The sequence below is a fragment of the Drosophila simulans genome, chromosome 3R (genome assembly GCF_016746395.2).
Source record: "Drosophila simulans strain w501 chromosome 3R, Prin_Dsim_3.1, whole genome shotgun sequence".
Classification (NCBI taxonomy): Eukaryota; Metazoa; Arthropoda; class Insecta; order Diptera; family Drosophilidae; genus Drosophila; species Drosophila simulans.
The window spans coordinates 25,170,017-25,189,862 of NC_052523.2; the positions used below are offsets into that span (position 1 = coordinate 25,170,017).

At 45.6% G+C, this 19,846-nt stretch overlaps 6 protein-coding genes across 7 annotated transcripts in view; 5 read left to right on the top strand and 1 right to left on the bottom strand.

The window, feature by feature from the left end:
• The first annotated feature begins 32 nt into the window (after positions 1–32).
• LOC6729999 (serine protease snake) lies at positions 33–1,329 on the top strand. Its single transcript, XM_016177736.3, has 3 exons — positions 33–270; positions 322–592; positions 658–1,329. The coding sequence occupies exons 1-3, from the start codon at positions 171–173 to the stop codon at positions 1,244–1,246; spliced, it is 960 nt and encodes a 319-aa protein (XP_016036765.1). The 5' UTR covers positions 33–170; the 3' UTR covers positions 1,247–1,329.
• Positions 1,330–1,521: 192 nt separating this feature from the next.
• LOC27206197 (venom protease) lies at positions 1,522–2,701 on the top strand. Its single transcript, XM_039295610.2, has 3 exons — positions 1,522–1,572; positions 1,654–1,931; positions 1,991–2,701. The coding sequence occupies exons 1-3, from the start codon at positions 1,522–1,524 to the stop codon at positions 2,577–2,579; spliced, it is 918 nt and encodes a 305-aa protein (XP_039151544.1). The 3' UTR covers positions 2,580–2,701.
• A 173-nt stretch (positions 2,702–2,874) lies between these two features.
• Positions 2,875–4,191, top strand: LOC6730000 (serine protease snake). Of its 2 annotated transcripts, none has more exons than XM_016177737.3 (4): positions 2,875–3,008; positions 3,174–3,447; positions 3,503–3,818; positions 3,872–4,191. In XM_016177737.3, exons 1-4 carry the CDS (start codon positions 2,924–2,926, stop codon positions 4,145–4,147), a joined length of 951 nt encoding a protein of 316 aa, XP_016036767.1. In that variant the 5' UTR covers positions 2,875–2,923; the 3' UTR covers positions 4,148–4,191. The 2 variants fall into 2 exon arrangements, with proteins under 2 accessions (XP_016036767.1, XP_039151380.1); XM_039295446.2 differs by having other exon boundaries at positions 2,946–3,108; positions 3,872–4,189.
• A 93-nt stretch (positions 4,192–4,284) lies between these two features.
• LOC6730001 (NAD-dependent protein deacetylase Sirt7) lies at positions 4,285–7,589 on the top strand. The gene is made up of 2 exons (XM_002105259.4): positions 4,285–4,696; positions 4,917–7,589. The coding sequence occupies exons 1-2, from the start codon at positions 4,298–4,300 to the stop codon at positions 7,065–7,067; spliced, it is 2,550 nt and encodes an 849-aa protein (XP_002105295.3). The 5' UTR covers positions 4,285–4,297; the 3' UTR covers positions 7,068–7,589.
• A 62-nt stretch (positions 7,590–7,651) lies between these two features.
• Positions 7,652–11,436, bottom strand: LOC6730002 (cullin-5). Its single transcript, XM_016174509.3, has 7 exons — positions 11,282–11,436; positions 9,602–11,205; positions 9,420–9,540; positions 9,002–9,359; positions 8,763–8,941; positions 8,555–8,704; positions 7,652–8,489 (listed from the first exon to the last, which is right to left on the bottom strand). The coding sequence occupies exons 1-7, from the start codon at positions 11,288–11,290 to the stop codon at positions 8,352–8,354; spliced, it is 2,559 nt and encodes an 852-aa protein (XP_016036768.1). The 5' UTR covers positions 11,291–11,436; the 3' UTR covers positions 7,652–8,351.
• Positions 11,428–19,846, top strand: part of LOC6730004 — a 45,239-nt gene continuing 36,820 nt past the window's right edge. The window contains exons 1-2 of the mRNA XM_039295434.2: positions 11,428–11,548; positions 12,202–13,012. Of these exons, the coding sequence (XP_039151368.1) occupies positions 12,982–13,012 (31 nt within the window). The 5' untranslated portion in view covers positions 11,428–11,548; positions 12,202–12,981. The remainder of the gene's footprint in view (positions 11,549–12,201; positions 13,013–19,846) is intronic.

The following is a 19,846-nucleotide window of genomic DNA, read 5'->3' on the forward strand; positions in this document are numbered from 1 at the left end:
GTAAGCCGAGAGCAAATATTAGTGTATAATGTCTTATCAACAAAATCGAGGCTTTTCCCACTTTTTGTTTGCTCTCCTGCGGAGATTGCACTTTGGCAGGTTTAAAAGAGAGGCTTTTTGTTTATAAATAAACATTTTAGTTGCCGACTAAACGTAGAGGTAGCCACACGATGAGCAGCGCGATCTTCGCCAAAATTGTCCAGCTGGGAGCAGCATTGCTGGTTCTATTCGTCGCATGGGCGTCAGCCCAGGATCCGGATGTAGCCAGGAGTAAGTGCATCATTGTTCGAAAGATCTGTTATGGACGTTTGCACTCTACAGCGTGCACTGCCTACAAGAAAAGCGTTTGGGAGGAGACGTCCGAGTTCAGCTTTCTGATCGAGAACGCACCGATTATCTACAAGACCCTGGACAAATGTACCAGCTATGCACCGCTCATCATCGGCGGAGGACCCGCTCTGCCCAAGGAGTTCCCGCATGCTGTGCGCCTGGGACATAAAGACGACAAGGGCGATGTGGAATGGTTCTGCGGCGGAACACTTATCAGCGACAGACATGTGCTCACCGCAGCGCATTGCCACTACTCACCACAGTCCGTACTATTCTTATCACTAAATTCCTAGACTAAATCGTAAATATTTTATGGCATCTCTTCAGAGGATCAGTGAACATCGCGCGCCTCGGGGACCTGGAGTTCGATACCAACAACGACGATGCGGAGCCGGAGGACTTCGATGTGAAGGACTTCACCGCGCACCCCGGATTCAGCTACCCCGCCATTTACAACGACATTTCCGTGGTGCGGTTGATTCGACCCGTAACCTTCAACGATTACAAGCATCCGGCCTGTCTGCCCTTCGACGATGGGCGATCGGTGCCCTCCTTCATAGCCATCGGTTGGGGTCAGCTGGAGATCGTGCCCAGGACGGAGAACAAAAAGCTACAGAAAGTAAAGCTCTACAACTATGGTACGCGCTGCAGGATCACGGCGGATAGGAATGATGAGCTGCCAGAGGGATACAATGCTACCACCCAACTGTGCATCGGGTCCAACGAGCACAAGGACACCTGCAACGGCGACTCCGGCGGACCGGTGCTCATCTATCACAAGGGCTACCCCTGCATGTACCATGTGATGGGTATCACATCCATCGGAGTGGCCTGCGACACACCCGATCTTCCGGCGATGTACACACGGGTTCACTTCTACCTGGACTGGATTAAGCAGCAATTAGCCAAAAATTAGAATTGATATTCACAATTCTGTGCACAGCATATCAAAATGAGTAAACAATAGTAAATGAAAAATAAAGCTGAATTGATTGAGTATTATTCACTAACATTTTATAGAAAATCGTCGTCAAGCCAAGAATATTGAAATCCCGCAGAAAATTGATTGATTACTTCAACTGGAAAATCAACGCTGATTCTCAGGGAATTTATGTATTATCCTAAGGAGATTGTACTAATGATTATGAATTATGATTCTAGTCATTCACTTAATGCCGAGCCAACCACACGATGAAAAGTTCTATCTCCGGCACGATTGTTCTTCTGGAAACTCTGGTCCAAGTGGTGGTGGCACTGAATCCTTTTCTGGCAAAAAGTGGGTTCTCTAAATTATTCAATAGAAAACCCTCTACGAGATTATAGCACTCCACAGCCTGTCTGGTGAATAAAGATAGCTTCTGGGAGGATATATCTGGGTTTAGCTTCCCGATCGAGGCTGGTCCGATCTACCAGACCCTGGACAGATGCCTGAGCAACTCTCCCCACATAATCGACGGAGAGCCCGCCTTGCCCAGGGAGTTCCCCCATGCCGCTCGCCTGGGACATCGAAACTACAAGGGCCAAGTGGAGTGGTTCTGTGGAGGAACACTCATCAGCGACAGGCACGTGCTCACCGCAGCCCATTGCCACTATTCCCCACAGTAAGTACTCTTACCTAATAATATTTATGTTTTTAAAAGCAAATATGGAACCAATTCAGAGGTTCAGTGAACATCGTGCGCCTGGGAGACTTGGATTTCGACACCAACTACGACGACGCAGATCCCGAAGACTTCATCGTCAGGTACTTCACAATTCACCCCGGTTACTACTATCCGGAAATGTACAATGACATATCCGTGCTGAGGTTGAGTAGACCCGTAATCTTTAACGAGTACAAGCAACCTGCTTGTCTGCCCTTCGACGATGGGCGATCGGTACCCTCCTTTATAGCCATCGGTTGGGGTCAGCAGGGGAGCGTTCCGAGAACTGAAAACAAGAGACTGCAGAAGGTAAGGCTGTTTAACTATGGAACGCACTGCAGGATCACGGCGGATAGAAATGATGAGTTCCCCGTGGGTTACAATGCCACCACCCAACTGTGTATCGGATCCCAGGAGCACAAGGACACCTGCAACGGCGACTCCGGCGGACCGGTGCTCATATGCCACGATGAGCACCCGTGCATGTACCATGTGATGGGTATCACATCCGTCGGAGTGGCCTGCGACACACCTGATGTTCCGGGCATGTACACAAGGGTGCACTTTTACCTGGACTGGATTAAGCAGCAACTGGCCAAAAAATAGATTTAAATTAGAAAAGATAACCTTACTATCAGACGTAGTAGTTTTCAAATATATTTTTTATGTTTATGTAATATATTAGTATTTAAATAACCTTTACCTTTACCCAGTAAGGTACAATATAAATAAGATCAGCGTAATACTTGCTCACCCACTTATAAAAAAGTATAAACAAAATCGTTTTGTTGTTGTGGAATAATTGTAAAAAGAGCGGGGATTTTATTAGCTTTTACCCGCTTTAAACTTACCTGCATTGGGGTTTCCGTTGCTAATTGATGATCGGTAACTAATTGGGAGCTAAACCCGTTCGGATAAAAGCACAGTCGATCACCGATCGCCACCTGAAGATGAAGATGTGGAGGCTGTTCTCCCAGCTGATCGTTCCGCTGGCATGTGTTTTTGGCCAGCAGCTGAATATGGATGTTGTCGGATGTAAGTTGACAAAAAGTAGCCTTGCAAGTGATTTGAATGATCAAGTATATAGCCACAACATGGGTATAGTTCCTATTACAAAACTGTATTGACCACTAATGTGAGCTATTCTTTTTTATCAATATTGGATTATCACAATAAAACTCCCAATTTTTCCAACTTCAGCTTGCTCGAGATACAAGAAGAACGTTTTCGAGGAGAGAATCGAGTTCAGTTTCCTCTTCCCCGGAGCTTCGATTGAGAGTCGGATCATAGACAACTGCAGGAGCTACACGCCGCTCATCGTCGGTGGTCATCCGGCCCAGCCCAGGGAATTTCCGCATATGGCCCGCTTGGGGCGCCGCCCAGATCCGAGCAGCCGTACCGACTGGTTTTGTGGTGGTGTTCTGATTAGCGAGCGGTCCGTCTTAACCGCAGCTCACTGCTTGGAATCGGAAAGGTAAGTGGAGGTTTTTCGCTGTTTAAGTTAGGAATCAATAACTTACTTTTTCCAGGGGAGAGGTGAATGTTGTTCGATTGGGCGAACTTGACTTCGATTCGTTGGATGAGGATGCGGCGCCGAGAGATTATACGGTTGCAGGGTATATAGCCCATCCGGGTTACGAAGATCCGGAGTTCTACCACGATATAGGTCTTGTCAAACTGACAGAGGCTGTGGTCTTTGACCTATATAAGCATCCAGCATGTCTGCCGTTCCAGGATGAACGCTTTTCCGACTCCTTCATAGCCGTTGGCTGGGGAAGCACTGGCCTGGCGCTGAAGCCATCCGCCCAGCTGCTGAAGGTGAAGTTGCAGCGCTACGGAGATGGGGTAAGTAAGATGGCTTGGGCTATTACCTTAATAAATATATTATTCCCGTATAGGTGTGCAAAAAACTGCTTACCCGGCAGCTGGAGGAGTTCCCTCGAGGATTCGATGGAAACAACCAGCTCTGTGTGGGTTCCGAGATGGCCCAGGACACCTGTAACGGCGACTCGGGAGGACCTTTGCTAATGTACCACCGGGAATATCCCTGTATGTACGTAGTTGTGGGAATCACGTCGGCCGGATTGTCCTGTGGGTCACCAGGAATACCCGGAATCTACACTCGCGTCTATCCTTATTTAGCCTGGATAACCCGAACTTTGGCCACGTTTTAAATTATTACATCTGGATCTGTAAAATTATATAAATTATTTACTAAATACATTAAAAATTAAATTTTAAAGCAGTTAACAGTCCGATTAATTTAGAATCTCTGCTAAGTGGAAGCGAGTTATTCCTACGAAATCGATAGGTCGAATATATCGATGCAGTCATCGATAGTTGTTTACCTTTTTTTCCCAAAAAAAAGAAACATTTACAAAACAAAAGTCGTCGCTGGATTTGGATTGTTAATTACCAATGACCATAGGTCTGAATCCGCCTGGCGAATAAGATGTAAGCGAACATCCTGCGCAGGATTCCACATAACAATTTCCCCTTCCTGTCTGCGGCGCATTTTGGCTTGTCCCCGCATATGTAATTGCCAATTGTGCCGGATCATGGAGAAGGATCTGGGCGAGGAAAATGACCAGGAGCAGGAGCAGCACACGGAGATGGAGCCCAAGCAGGAGATGGACGTGGCGCAGTCTTACATAACGCGGGCCAAGATGAATCCTGCCAAGAAGGATAACGAGAAGCGACGACGCAAGGATGCCATGCGAAGGGTAATTAGTGCGCCTGTGTGTGTGTTTTTACGCTTGCAGAGCTGGTTCCAATTTAGTTTGTTTTTAAATTACAAAAGTTCATGTCAAATTCCAATCTTTGATTATGTTTTAGTGTCCAAAAGAAAGAACCCTTAAGTTATTACAAAATAAACTACGATCTATATATTAAGCCATGTATGTACGTCTATCAAGCCAATGCTAATCTATGAAAATGTTCCAGGTCTCGATGATACTGCGAAAATGCGACTCCCTGCGCTCGACGGAAGATCGACAGTTTTTGGAGAAACACCCGGACATGGTGAAGACGACCAAGAAGCGCAAGGAGCGGGTAGAGATATATAAGGAGCGGGTTGTGGAACGCGAGGATGCGCCGCACGTGATCGAGGCGAAGGTGGAGCAATTGGCCAATATCATTTCGCAGGCTAAGCATCTAGTTTGCTACACGGGAGCCGGTATAAGCACGGCAGCCCTGATTCCGGACTATCGCGGCAGCCAGGGAATATGGACACTGCTCCAAAAGGGCCAGGACATCGGCGAGCATGATCTATCCAGCGCGAATCCCACCTACACGCACATGGCACTCTATGAACTGCATCGCCGCAGATTGCTGCATCACGTGGTCTCCCAGAATTGTGATGGCCTGCACTTGCGATCCGGATTACCGAGAAATTCGTTGTCCGAAATCCATGGAAACATGTACGTGGAGGTGTGCAAGAACTGCCGACCGAACAGCGTTTACTGGCGCCAGTTCGACACCACGGAGATGACCGCCCGCTATTGCCACAAGACCCACCGCCTATGCCATCGCTGCTCGGAGCCTTTGTACGACACCATTGTGCACTTCGGAGAGCGGGGGAACGTCAAGTGGCCATTGAACTGGGCGGGAGCCACTGCCAATGCGCAGCGAGCGGATGTGATTCTCTGCTTGGGCTCCAGTCTCAAGGTTCTCAAGAAGTACACTTGGCTGTGGCAGATGGACCGGCCTGCCCGCCAACGAGCAAAGATCTGTGTGGTCAACTTGCAGTGGACGCCCAAGGATGCGATTGCTAGCATAAAGATAAATGGGAAATGCGATCAGGTGATGGCTCAATTGATGCATCTACTCCACATTCCCGTTCCCGTTTACACGAAAGAGAAGGATCCAATTTTCGCACATGCTTCGCTTCTGATGCCCGAGGAACTGCACACGCTCACACAACCTTTGCTGAAGAATGCCGACGAAGAGGAGGCCTTTACCACTACCACTGAGGAAACGCAAGACTCAACTATCTCCAGCGAGAGCTGTAGCTTTAACTACAGCGATCTTCCCATCGGCAAGGGACCCCGCATTCGCACACCCATCAAAAATGGTCGAAGGGTTAAGACTAACCTGGAGCTCCGACAGAAATTCAAGCCCCTCAATCGCCAGGACGAGGAAATTAAGATTGAGCACGTGAAAACAAATGGGGAGGTTAAAACAGAGAAGGACTTAATCACGCTGGAGTCGTCCATTAAAATAGAGACTGAAGTAAAGCTGGAGAAATCAGAGTGCCCGGAAACCAATTTTCAGCAGGAGTTGCAACTTTTGGAGCTGCTGCCAAAGCTGGAACCACTTTCTCTCAAAGAAGAGACGGAGGAAACGCCGAGCAATGGTTTTCCAGAGCTGCCAAAACTAGTCGCCATACAAAAAACTCATGCGGAAAGTTTGTCTGCGGTCCCAACTGAATCAAGACTAGAGCCGCTTCAGCTGCCACCGCTGGTGCCAATTGGAGCACCACTGTCCACACCCTTTGTTGAGCCCAAATTGGTCCTGCCACCTGCCTCTCAGTCGTCCAGCATACAGATAAAGAGCGAGGGTGATGGTGAATCCGGCACAGAGAATGATAACGAAGAGGAGGAGGAAAGCGAGCTGGCCCAGGTGGATTTGTTGAGACAAAACAACGATGAGGAGCTGCTTCGCCAATTACCCACCTGGCACGATGCCAAGTATGCGTACTCTGGTCTGCATAGCATCCTGATCCCCCCACCAGCGGATCTCAATATTTGGAACTCGCAGGTGGTGCCGAACTTTGCGATGAACAGATCCGCTGCCAGTTGTTTCTTCTGCTTTGATCGGTATGCGGAGCTGGAGTGTCAGTTCTATCGGCGTTGGAACCTCAGTCAGCGCAAACACAAGAAACGGGCCAGGAGCGGTCGGTTCGTGGTCTGCGAGTGCTGTCCAACTTCCGACGACGACGATGACTACGATGAGAATATATCCTTGGCACACATAGCAGCGGCGGAAACGGCGAAGCGAAGACAGCAGCTGAGCACGAGTTTTCCACGGAAGTTGGCGCGAACACAGGCAGGATGGTATGGCAAGGGCTATAAGAAAGGTCGGAAGCGACGATAGATTCCCATTTATGTACGGCCGTGATTCCTCCCTAAGATAAGAAGGTGAAATGATTACCCTTGAGTCAATGGCTTTTTGGAAACGTTTGATCTTATACTTGATATGAAGGAGCTAGCTGTTTCTTTTTTACGAAAAGATCGACCTGCCCTCACCGAGACATATGCTCGCTTCAATAGTATTTTAGCTATAGGTTCATAAGTCATAGATTATAGTGCCGGCTAGAATAGAATAGGGTTCCTTTTATTTAGACGTGTTTTTTAAAATGCTCTATTTGTCAGTCCTTGATTATATTAATAGGTCAACCCGTTTTTGTCTATTTTGATACTTGCTTCAATTTCAATGGGTTAATTGTATGTCACAATTATGTAACTCTCGTCCTGGTATTTTGGTGCACTTTTTGCAAAAATCATTTGTCCTTGTTTTTAATTATTAATATAGGTTTTTACTTAATAACGCTAACCTAACATCCGCCCCTACACACGTAAGTTAAATAAATAAAATAAGCATTATGGTATATTGAAATGCGTTCGATTTTTATTCGCACTTCAGTTGCAGTAACCAGTTGAGAATAAAACTGCAATAGATTCGCTTTCATTATGTGTAGAACCAAATTTATTCATTAACTTAAACATAAAGTATTGCTATTTTAGTTATAGTTTTGCGATCCCGTGTGAGTGAGTGTTTGTGTGTGATTAGGCATTCCATGCTGGGAGCGACCGGAGACGAAGAATTGGCTTCCCCATCAATCTTCAGGAGGATTGTGAGTCTCACGTGGAACATTGCAAAATACCCAAGAATCAACAGAAGACCAGGCAACGGAAACAAACAAGGGATAACTACACACATAGAAAACAGCAGGTTGATTAGATTAACGCTATCGATCGATATTACTCGGGGGCAGGGCGTGGGCGTGGGCTCGGAATTTCCAGGGTGCAAGTAGCGCACAAAACATAATACCTAGAGCTACGCAGAGCAGCCAGTGGGCCAATATAAAAATACAAAGTTTCACAAATACAGGACGTGGACACGAGAAAACGGCTGCCGATTGCAGTGTGGGTCTTTTAAATGCTCTGAGGGCGCAATGTCAGTAGCGAATCACGTTTCCATATAATACAATTATCCAATTCCGTAGACAGAGAAAGGGCGCGTGCTTTGAGCACGTCGGCGTTGAGATTAAAATCGCAGCAGCAATAGTTTTTGGAGTAGCGTGTGAGGGAATGGAAATGGGAATGACTGCATAGACGGGACTGAGACTAGAGCCGGGATCACGAGCAGCTGCTTAGCTTAGGCCACGTAAATGAACATGTTGATATCATCGTCGTCCCGTCTCATATACTTGTTCTCGATCAGCCACTCCAGCTGCTCCTTGATCATCTTCTTGGACGGCAGGAACATGTTCTTCAATATATCGATGAGTTCACCCTGTGAAAGAATGATGTTTTAAATCCCTTGCCTTTCAAGGCACAACTAGCTATCGAGCAACAAACCTGCAGCGCTGCGTTGTTCATCCGTTTGCGCACTTTCATGATTTTGATAATGGCCTCTTGTGTGCGCAGAATGCGCAGTTGCACAATGGACTGATTGTCCTCCTGCTGCGAGCGCTCGGTGCTCAATTGCAGGCGCCCGATGAGATTCAGCTGCGGGAGAGAACTATGGTTATGGATTATCTATTAGATAGCTAATATGCGTAATAACCTTTCCACGACGCTGCGACTTGCCATTCTTGACAATAGCAAACTCCTGATTTATATAGAACATTGTGTTCTCGGCAAAGTCCTTGGGCGAACTGATGGCCGCCGGTTCCATGAGCAGGATCTGTTTCTTTATCTTGGGGAACGCTACCAGCGACCACAACGTTCGCCTCAGTTCGGGATCTTAAAAGTACACAAACAATTAACATCAAAGCGTAAAGTAAATGTGCACGTAATCCTAACCTGGTAGTTCTGTGGCCAGGCGGAGATTCTCGTAGGAAATTTTGTCATGCTGACGCTGATTCCAGGCAAACAAGACGGCCATTTGGAAAGTGGTCACATCCAGATCGTAGCGCCCGAAGTTATTCACAAAGGTGATAGTGCCATTGCTCATGTGATGGTACCACTGCAGCTTACGGCCGGAATGCTTCTTCTTGTAAAACTCCTCCACATCAGGGATATAGTCCTCGAGCTCGATGGGCAGTGAGACCGAAACTCGCTCCGAACAGCGGGCCCAGGCACCCGCGTTGAGTATTTTAATGTTGATAGCATCGTGCCGACTTATCGAGGTGCGGAATTGAGTATTTAAGTCCTCGCTGACCTGTATACGAAAGGGCATAATGAATAAACCTGCTCCGAACATCAGTCTGGTAGAACCTACCTTTATGTCCTGGAACATGCGCGCCAGCCGATTCACGTAGTCCGCCGGCATGCCCACCTCCCGCAGCCACTCGACGATGTCCTCCTCCTTCTCGCTATCCGCACTGGTGCCCAAAATCAAGCTGTAATTGGAGGAACACATGTATGTAATCGTTCTTTTGAAGCATTATGCAGTCAACTTACCGCCTCGTCAAATGAACTTTGTGATAGCGCATAAAAACGTCCTTGTTGTTGACGTACTTCAGGACCAAGAGGACATCGCGCAGACGGGCGTCGATCTGTTCGCTGGTGAGGCGTTTGCTGAGCGGCGTTCGCCGCAGCAGCATGTCGCAGTAGTTGGCCAGTAGTTCCGGGCATTTGCTCTCCGGCGCTGTGTACTTTACACCCCGATTGGCGATACTCGTGGGTAGCTCCATCTTGAACACGCTGGTGTCGTTGACTACCGTCTTAAATGCGATGTCGCGGGCAGTGAGGAATCGGGGATCGTCGTTAAAGGCGTTGCGCACCAGATCGCTGAACTTGTTGAACAGCTCAAGTAGCCGCTCAACGTACTTTTCCGAATCCTGAGTAATCACCTCCGAAGCGGACAGCATGTCGGCCAGTCCGGCAGACATGATGTGCCGCTGCAGGTCACCCATCATGGCCTCCACGCCAACGCCGTGCATCACTCGATCCATCAGGCGGAACATGAGATTCAATCGCTCCGTTTCATAGTCCCTGATCAAAGCTGGACACTCGGCAATGATTGAGTTGAGGTGGTCCACTATGAGCACATTGACCAGCGTGTAAGTAAGTATACTGAAGCTGCTGGGCTCCAGATACCGTTTGGCCCTGACCTCCTCCTCACGCAACTTTGAGTCAGCGTATTTCATGTAGGCCAGCACTCCGTTCTCCTGCTGTTGCTCTGCGGATTTCAAGCGATAGAACTCGGCAGTGGCCTTAAGGTACGCCATCTCGAAATTCTCCCTGTAGATCTCTAGTTTGTCCTCTGCATTCGAAGAGAGATTTACATAGCTCTCGCGCACGCCTACCACTAGCTGGGCATCATAGGCATCTCCGTTGCGCTCGGCGTGCACAATCTTCATGGCCGACTCCTGCAGACGATGCTTGATGTCGTGGAAGATGTGCTTGTTCCAGGAGTCCAGCATGAGTTTTCGTACAGGACTGTCCTCCGTGGGGTTTTTCTTGGAGGCAGAGGTGCTGCTGCTGGAGCTCCCACTTCCGGAAGCAGCTGCAGCTGCCGCTGCTGAACTTGTGGAGGCGGATGTGGAGGCTGCAGCAGCGGCGGCTGAAGTGGAGGCTCCAGCTGCGGCTGAGGTGGAGGCTCCAGACTTTCCAGCCTGACCGCTGCAGGAAGAGGCTGCTGCCGCCGCGGCGGCACTCGTACTCGCTCCCGAGGCGGAGACGGATGCGGAGGAGCTGCTGCCACTGGAGGAGGGCTTCACCTGGGGCGACTGCTCCAGCTGGCGAAAGGGCAGCGGCAGGTAGTTGGACTGTGTAAAGAACTTGCGCCACTCCACAATGTAGGTGGCCAGAAGGGCCTGCTCGCCCCGTTGCGCTTGCACCTGGCTTTGGGCCTGGACGATGAACTCAACGATGTCCTGCTGCAGGCAGTCGTAGATCTTGGCCGCGCCCTTCTCGTCCCACAGGCACACGAAGTGGACGCCGAAGAATAAGTCCTGCCATTCGCGCTGTGACACTGTATCCTGACGCAGTAGCTTTAAAACTATTCGCCTTTTGTCCGGCCAAACTTCCTCGAAGATGTCCCTGTCCCGTTTCCCGATTGCCTGTCGTACAGGGAGATAAAGGTATATGTGCACACTGAACTCTATATGCGTTTTCATCGTCGATCAGGTCACTTACCCGTAGCATTTTGATCGTAGCAATCTCTTTGTTTTTGTTGCTGCGTCCGCTTCACTTCATTTATATTTATTTTTTTGTAATTAGGCGATACAATACGATAGTTGGCTATCGACCAGTGTTGGTAAAATTCGCCCGAAGGGCTTATCGCCCAATCGACCAATCGATTTCGGGCAGTCGATAAAACAACAGTTCGGAGTGCAGCAAAAGTGCGGGAAATCTGCGGAAATGTTATTAATCGAACATTAAGGGATACCTCGCCCAGCCGCGGTAATAATGATCAAGGAGAAATAAAAAATAATACAAAGGTGTCTTGTCGAGGGTTTTGTGAAGTTCGCTAGTTTGCCCAGTTCGTTTTGGTTTTTTTCTTCTCTACCTCTTCGTGCGCGAGTGAGACGATATCAGTACTAGCAGACATCTCGCTCTAGCACACGTCCCCGACCTAATGTCTGGTCTGCATTGTTTCAGGGCTGTCAGATGTGCCTGAAATACTCAGTTCCGTATTTCAAAATATCGCTTAATATTTCGTGTTCTAAAAATAATATATTTTGTTTTGGTGTGCTAACTTGTATGTTTTTCTTTATGTTCTTATTGGTTAAACTAGTAAAATAAAGTTATTTATCTATTAAATTTCGTTACGTTATAGCCGTCTTGATGTTTATTTACATTCGAAATGTCTTTCGCAGACAGGTGTCAACCCTAGTATTTATAACTTATCGTAAACAACGCGCTTACATCTTTCTAAATCACAAAGAGCTTTCTAAAATTTTATTAAAGTGACTGTTGTATTTATAAACATTGAATTATGGTTGAAACCCATAATTTTTAAAGTGAATACAATCGATGGTTGCGGGGCAAACATCGATGCTGCCAGTTATCTGTATACATCGATAGTATCGACTAACCATCGGCTTCTCTTCCAGCTCTAGCATTCACCATTTCCCTTTGTTTGCGGCGGCGGCGCTCGTTGTACGGCCGTGCGAATCGAAAGAAAATCGCATAAAATCGCGGAAAGTGCACCAGCTCCGTGCTGCAATGTAAATAAACAAGGCTCTGATGAGCAGTTGCCGATAAAGTGCTTCGAATAGCTAGCAAAATGTGTTTAGAAGGCGAGAATCAGTGACGAAAACAACAACTACGTGCTGCTGCGTTCATTGACGTGACGCGCGAGCGTGAGTGTGTGCGTGCGTGTGTGTTTGTGTGTGTGTGCTGGCTGCTGGCGAGTGAGTGTGTGCGTGCTCCCCATATGTGTGTTGTCGAAAAAGCGTTTCAAACAACAAGCCAGCAACAAACAAATCACAACAGCACGTCACAAATTGCAATAGAAGCAGAAGCAGCAACACATCAAATCAAAAAAAAAGGCCTCCCAACAACAACATCTGTCGTGTTCTCAGAGAGTGAGAAAAAGAAAGAGCGTGTTAGAGTGAGAGAGGGGGCAAAAAGAAAGTCAACAGTCGCGTGTGAAATGAAATTCGAAAGATGTTCGCGTGTGTGTGTGTTGAGTGTATAGAATTGAGTAAGAAGCAGCGCGGCAAAAGGAAATAAGCAAAAGCAAGAGCCAAAAGGAACCAACAACCAGCAGCAACAAATTACCCAATGAATCAATCAAAATTGGCATAATTTGCATTCGCCGACGTTATTGTCTATAAAACCCCCCTGAAAAACACACCACACAACAGAAGAGCAGCACAAATCTTTTGCCAATGAGTCGCAGACAGTCATTGGATCGACCAGGTGAGAAAATGCCAATCAAAAACACACAAAAAAAACTACGAATAGAAAAACCAAACTCGTAATCACGCTTTCTGAGAGCATGAGCGAGAGCGTGCAGCATCCGATTCTGATTTTAAAAATGCACTTGCGCACGTTCTCTTCGCCGCTCTTCTCGCTACTTCGCTCTCGCTGCTCTTTCGGGCTAAAAATAAACGCTGGCTGCGCAGCTGCTCCCAAACACTTGAACTTTGTAAACACCTCCGACACTCCAACAATTCGGCCATTGTACAGTGAAAAAAACCAGCGCAATTATGAGTCTTCATCAAAAAGCCAAATCACTGAAAACTATAAATGAATGCAAGGGGCGGCCATCCGCTCTCCACTCGCTCGCCATTCTATTTTTAACCCGAGTTTCATCACACTCGAGCGGGGAAAAGAGAAAGTATCTGTCACTGTCTTAAGCAGATGTAAATGTGCCTCATATAACTATAGCCTTTATGCACTGTTTGTGCATGTGTGTGCGTTGTCCGGGAAGAAAGCAGCAGATCAAAAATCACCAACTTTGGTTTGTTTGTGTTTTGTTTTTGCCAAGGCAATTAGTATTATGGCCGAATAATTCCATGGCAAAAGCCAGACGCTTGAAATTTGGTCTGTTTGGTTTGAAGAACTTATCGGAAGTAAAGTGCTTTTTAATAAGTAAAAAAGTAAGCTTTGGAAAATGCATTAAGCAGCAAATGAGAAAGGATAGATGGTACATGGATGAGACTATTGTAATCCAGCTATTAAGCTAATTAGCCATCGATCTATTATGTTATGTTATTATATTTATGGTATCTTTTAGATTTAGTGTTGGAAAGGAACCTATTTCCCCCAATCCTAGGGCTGCAATTTGCACTGCAATGCTGGCACACAACAACAATAGTAATGGGCTTAGACGTAGCTGCTTGGCGTTGAGGAATGCTAACCACTTATCAGCTGCAATTAGCGATGAATGTTGAATGCAAGCCGTGCATCGCTTGGGAACTCAGACTGTCCGGCCCCTCCACAAACACACACACACACTACCACCACCACCCGTCACATACACATGCTAACACACACTCCCACGCTGTGTTCCTTTAATTTATTTATAACATTCAATGTAAACTCTGCTCAAGCGCCAGAGTCAAACGGCACAAACAATTTTCGATGCAAGGCAACAAAAACAGGGGCCAGCAGTCGCGTTTGCTTGATTTTTTATTATTTGCCACTTTGTAGGTCAGGGTTGTCGTGTGTAATGCAAAACGTGCCAGCAAATTGAATGAATAAGCGTGGCTATTCCACGGCAAGTGCATTTACAACAATTGCAGGGTATTGCCAGAAACTATAGCCACAGCCAAATAAATAAGGCATAGAATAAAATCAACTGTACAGCCATGCTTAATTGGTGTATAGAATTTCGCGTGATTGCCAATTGCAGTTGATAACCGGTTTGCGTCGGGCTAAACCAACTCGATAATGATCTATGTTATTCCCGAACGACTTCCGTTTCCACTTAAATTAAATGTAATCAGCCTGTTGCTTTATTTTAACTAGTAAACTATGGCAAAAATACAAAGCTTGATTTTTTTTTTGTGATTACAATACGATAGTTTGCATTAAGAATGGTCAAAGTCTGGATTTCTCTCTGTGAAATGTCGCTGTCATAATTGGTTAAAGAATAAGAATAGCTGTAAAGAAGTGACAACGATTAATTTTAACTACAGTGTCTTGCCGCTTTTTTCCTAATCTCCACTGACCCTATTTCCACCCAGTACTCGGAACGTTATCGATATTTACACTGTTTACATGCGATACGATTGTGGTTATACAAAGACGTGTTGGCAGTGTTTACACTGGAAACGTTTTCCATCTACCGGTTGATGGATTGTTATTAACACGGCCGGGGGCATAACGCTCTGGAATTTGGGTTTAAACCCTGTTTAGAAAGTGGATCGAGGGAATACACCCTTGGCATTCATTTGGCGGAGGCGTTTCGGCCAATCTGATTCGATTTGTTTTGTTATTGCTTCGATTTTCGCGCTGTCTTCTTCGCGTTGACGCGTGACAAAGAGTCATTAAGTTCTGTTTAAGGTGAAATCGATTTTCCGGGCCATTAGGCGCCATTAGAATCGACGCTTATTTGAATTTTCACATTGTTTAAATATTATTGCGACGACAACTTTGGTCGGCATTATTTATTAATCAATAAACAAAATGAAACCTTATCAAGGTTATTGCTCAGATTGTATTCGAAATTTCGTAATGTGCACATGTTTATGTGGGGTTTACTAACTGATAAGCAGTTACTTATGGCCTTTTTCAAGTGCATATATAGTAGATGTTGGATAATTTAATAAGGAAAATTTATTATTTTCAAGGTATCTGCCTAACCAAAATAATGATGAAAAATCCTAACTCAGCTCGAGTTTCTAACGATGACTCATTAGAGTTACTTGTATTCGAAGATTTATGTACGTGTATTTGCCTAAAAGGGCTAGTACTCGTGCCTTAAAGAGCTTAACTAGAACTGATTCCTCGTGCTCGGGGTATTACACTCGTTATAAATGGCATTTTGCTTATCATCGAAGCTACTCACTTTCTTTCCTCCACCCCCGACGATATCCCAGCACTTTCTCAGCGAACTGGAGCTGCTATCAGTGCAATTGTTGCTTTGTTGCGCCTAATTGCTCTTGGCTTTTTCGCTTTTCTGCAATGACTTACGAGTGGCGAACGGGGCCAAGAACAATGCTGGCGAATGGAAATTTGATTAGCATAAAGCAGGCGGACTGCCGATGGAAGGACGCCAGTGCCAAACATCGTCAGCCCCGAGTCACATCATTAATCTTGGCGCACAAAAGGGTCTCGACCGCCTTCTCGTCGCGCTAAGAAGCAGCAAAAAGTTGTCAAAAGTTGCCAAAGCAACGCACCGTGCTATTAACTCCCCTCTCGCTCGCCCAGTACTTTTGGCCCACTCGCACTCTCGGTTTCTACGCTCTTCCCTAATGAAATTGCTTTGATTTCTCGAAAAGCTGGTAAAGTTTTCTCATCTAGCGTCGAGACTTTTGCAGCAGCAAATTACACGAATCCTTGTGGCTTTTCCTTTCTGTGTTTTTCTGGAGGTTGACACTTTTTTTGCGGGTTTAATAACGATGGTTGCCAGCTAAATTAATAACAAAGAATATTCCTAGCGTTTTGCATGAATAATAATATATTTATACTTATTTATGAAAGGGAAACTTATTCTGTAACTACAAAAAACACATTTCACCACCTTATGAATATGTTATGCATCTTTACAATTATGGAGAACAACTATTCCTTATTATATATTCGCTTTGATAGTTAAATAAGCTTTTTGGACTGGGAAAATTCGACAGCAAGATAATCAAATTATTCCCGAAAATGTGGCGAGTCCTTGGGGTTGGCCATTTGGCGGTTGAGTTAAAAGTTGACACTTCTTTTTGGGGGTTAATCGCGACGCTGGCTGTAGCTGTGCGATGTGTATCTATCTATTAAAAAATCGGGGCGAGTCGAAGTGGCCAAAAGACGATGTGGAAACGACGACGTCGACAATCGCGAGTGCGCTCTCAGGAAATTGTTTTTGGGAGCACGTCGGAATTAGCGCCAATAACAATGGGAATGCGAATGCGTCTGCGAATGTGAGCGGGGCCAGTCAGCAGATGAAGTCTCGTGGCAAAGTCAATTTCCCTTGGGAAAACGGAAAATTCTCAACAGACGGCACACAATAGGCCATGAAAGAGTGGAGAATTTCTTGGGGCAAAATATTATTAGCTCAAATCGATAAAATTAATAGTTATGAAGTATTTAAATATACTGCTATAATAATTTTCACAAAATATCTAATTAATGGAAGGAAAGAAATGGGATTTAACTAACGCACAATTGTAGGCAACACTCCTTCCACTCCTTAATTTCGTTTACCAACACTGCCCAGCAAGTCGCCGGCTCCATGTCGTTCATTGTTGTAGAACATTTGAAATATTTCCCCCGCCTAATCGACCAATTTCCGATGCTGTCCATGTATCATCCCAGCCCGGAATCCCCACTGCCGGTTGCCAGTGGCTGAACTCAGCAGAATGGTGGCCAAAAGGGGGTCAGACACAGGCTGGGCATAAATTATTTCAGACCCCCGAATGTCTAATATGGCGGCGACGGATATGCGAATGCTATCCGCCAGTTGGACGTGCACAGTAAAATTAGGGATGGGTGTTTAGGAACTTTCAAATTTTAAACTGGACTAAAAATACATTTCATATTTCAAATTCTAATGTATCATTTATCAGGAAAGTTTCATTTAAGTGTACCCCCAAGCATCATAATAAAGTGTAAAATTGAATCAACTTTGCGTCTCTAATTTCCCAACCGCCAATGTTGTTTTCCGAGCGAGAGTTGGCCACTCACCCCCCTCTAATCGATTCGGTAACAATTGTTGTTGCTTGTCCGTGCTGTGCTGTTTTCATTAGGGGTTATTCCGGTTTGATCTGCAGCACAGGACGAACAATGAAGGTGGAATGGAGCCGGCAGTGGGAACACAAATCCAAACTAAATCCCAATTCCAGACCAGAACTCGTTGCTCACCTTCGTTCGCAGGACGAGCACACACACACAAACACACACTCGCGCACACATGCAAGAGGTCCTTTCCTCTCCGCGTGCGTTTCATCTGTCATTTATCCCGTTTGTTTCTCCGCTTGTTGTTATTGCTGCTTGCTGTGCGTGTTTTTTGGCTCTCTGGAGAGTCGAGAGTTTTTGATTTTCGACATGTCGCTGCTTCTTCAACCCTTTTTTCAATGTATTTGTTTTTGCTCGTGTATGCATATGCATCTGTATTGTGTGCGTGTGGAAAGTTTTGCATTTTTATTATAGATAATTTGTGTACAGGTTTTTTGCGGCTGCCGCGCAAACTCCCAACTTTTGAACCTTCTGGTTGCTACACACGTCCGTCCCCACTTCCGTTTCATCCTCGTGCTCATTCTCGTTCTCATCGTCGTCGTCCTGTCTGCACTCTGCATATGTTGGATGTTGTTTATTTCCATTCTCACCCCCGCCCACTTCCATCCCCCCTCCTCCTTCGCTGTTGTTTTTGTTGTTTTGTGTGTGTGTTTGGGGAGCCATAATTAATTTTCGACGTTTGCCTGTGAAGTCTGGCAACGTTGCAATCAACCGCACAAGTTCTCTACATTAGAGAAAAAGAGTGAGAAAGGATAGTGATAGAAAGAGAGCGAGCGAGAGGAAAAGAGAGAGAGAGCTCAGGGAATTGTGTATTTATTTGTTATTAATGGAAAAATTCGGGAATATAATTGCACATGCAAAAGTCTATCTCAAAGAATTCTTAATTATGCTCCTACGATCTTGTTATCGTAAAAAATCCATGAACTATGTATATAATCATCCATATATACATATGTAATAAAAAAAAGTAATGAAATTCCCAATTACGAAGTGTGAAGCAGGATTAATTCAAATGAATGCAGATATATGCACAATCGGCTTTCCAAAAGAACAACCACCAAGGTTGCTAAACATATGCCGCCAAACAAAATCTGGTTGTCAAGTGGGATTAGCAGATTTTACCTTCTCATCCCTTTAACGAATTATTACGTCTGCATTGTATCGAACACAAAATAACAGTTGTCATTACAGCCTTTTCCCTGTTGCGACTCCAGTTTATTGGCTCGACATGTTTCCCGGCTGACAAAGTTTGGCCAAAAGTGCAAACACCCCATCCACGCGCACACAAAACATCAGCATGCATTTCCGATGCTCAGCCAAGTTGCATTATTAACAAAATTTTACCGCCTGACGAGCTCTCCAAATCGAAATCGGGGCGTGGAAGGGGAAAGCCCCGGGCATCTTACTGCACTCCAGCGGATGCATTTTGCATGTCATCCAGTTTCAACGGGGGATCGCTCATGTGTGCACTCTGCATTTTGCATTTGTGCATTTGAGCATGGTACAATGCCACTTGACATTCGCATTCACATTGGCCGATCCACGGGCGGAGCGGGGAATCCCCCGGCTGTTAATGGGTTAATGGTCTTTGAATGTTCAACTTGGGGTTCTGCCAGCTCATGCATTTCTCCGCAAAGAGCGTTGGGGGAAATGCGGTGTATCTAATTTAGTTATTTGGTTATTTTCAAGCTAAAAGTAGTCGAATTCTACATATATTTTAATTTATATTTGGGTATTTAGATAATTGCGTACATTTATACACACATTAATGACACATCCTGAGTTGTCTGGTCGGATAAATTAGAAACACACATTTGATATGGGAATTTTATTATATTCCAATATATTGCGGATTTTTATATCACCATAAACCATGCTAAAATGTACAATTAATTACCGCTTACCACCTCGATTAGCAACAACAGCCTTAAAATAATGAAACGCACTGTTTACACACACAAGTACACATTCATATTTTAATGCATGTTTGAGCATTATGTCGGCCGCCAGTTATTATGATAAAACCGAATTCAAGTTTGCTTTTCGCCTTCCGCTACGCTTGGTTATTTCCATGCCCCTCGGCTGGGTTTTTGGATCCGAATCGTTTGGGTTCTGCACCGGGTTTGGTTCACTCCCTCGAATGCCTCATTGTGAATTCAGCGGGTAAACATTTGCACAAGTGTCCGGATCGTTGAAGCCAGTTATGGACTTTTTAAGCCGCGAAATTCATTTGGCAGCGCAAGAAGGTTGATGGGAAAGCACAGGAAAACGAATGTTACTAATAGAAATTCTAGTCAGTAGATGGCATCCGAAGGATACATAAGCAGCATAGATCATAAGTTAAGTTCTATCCTAATGTAG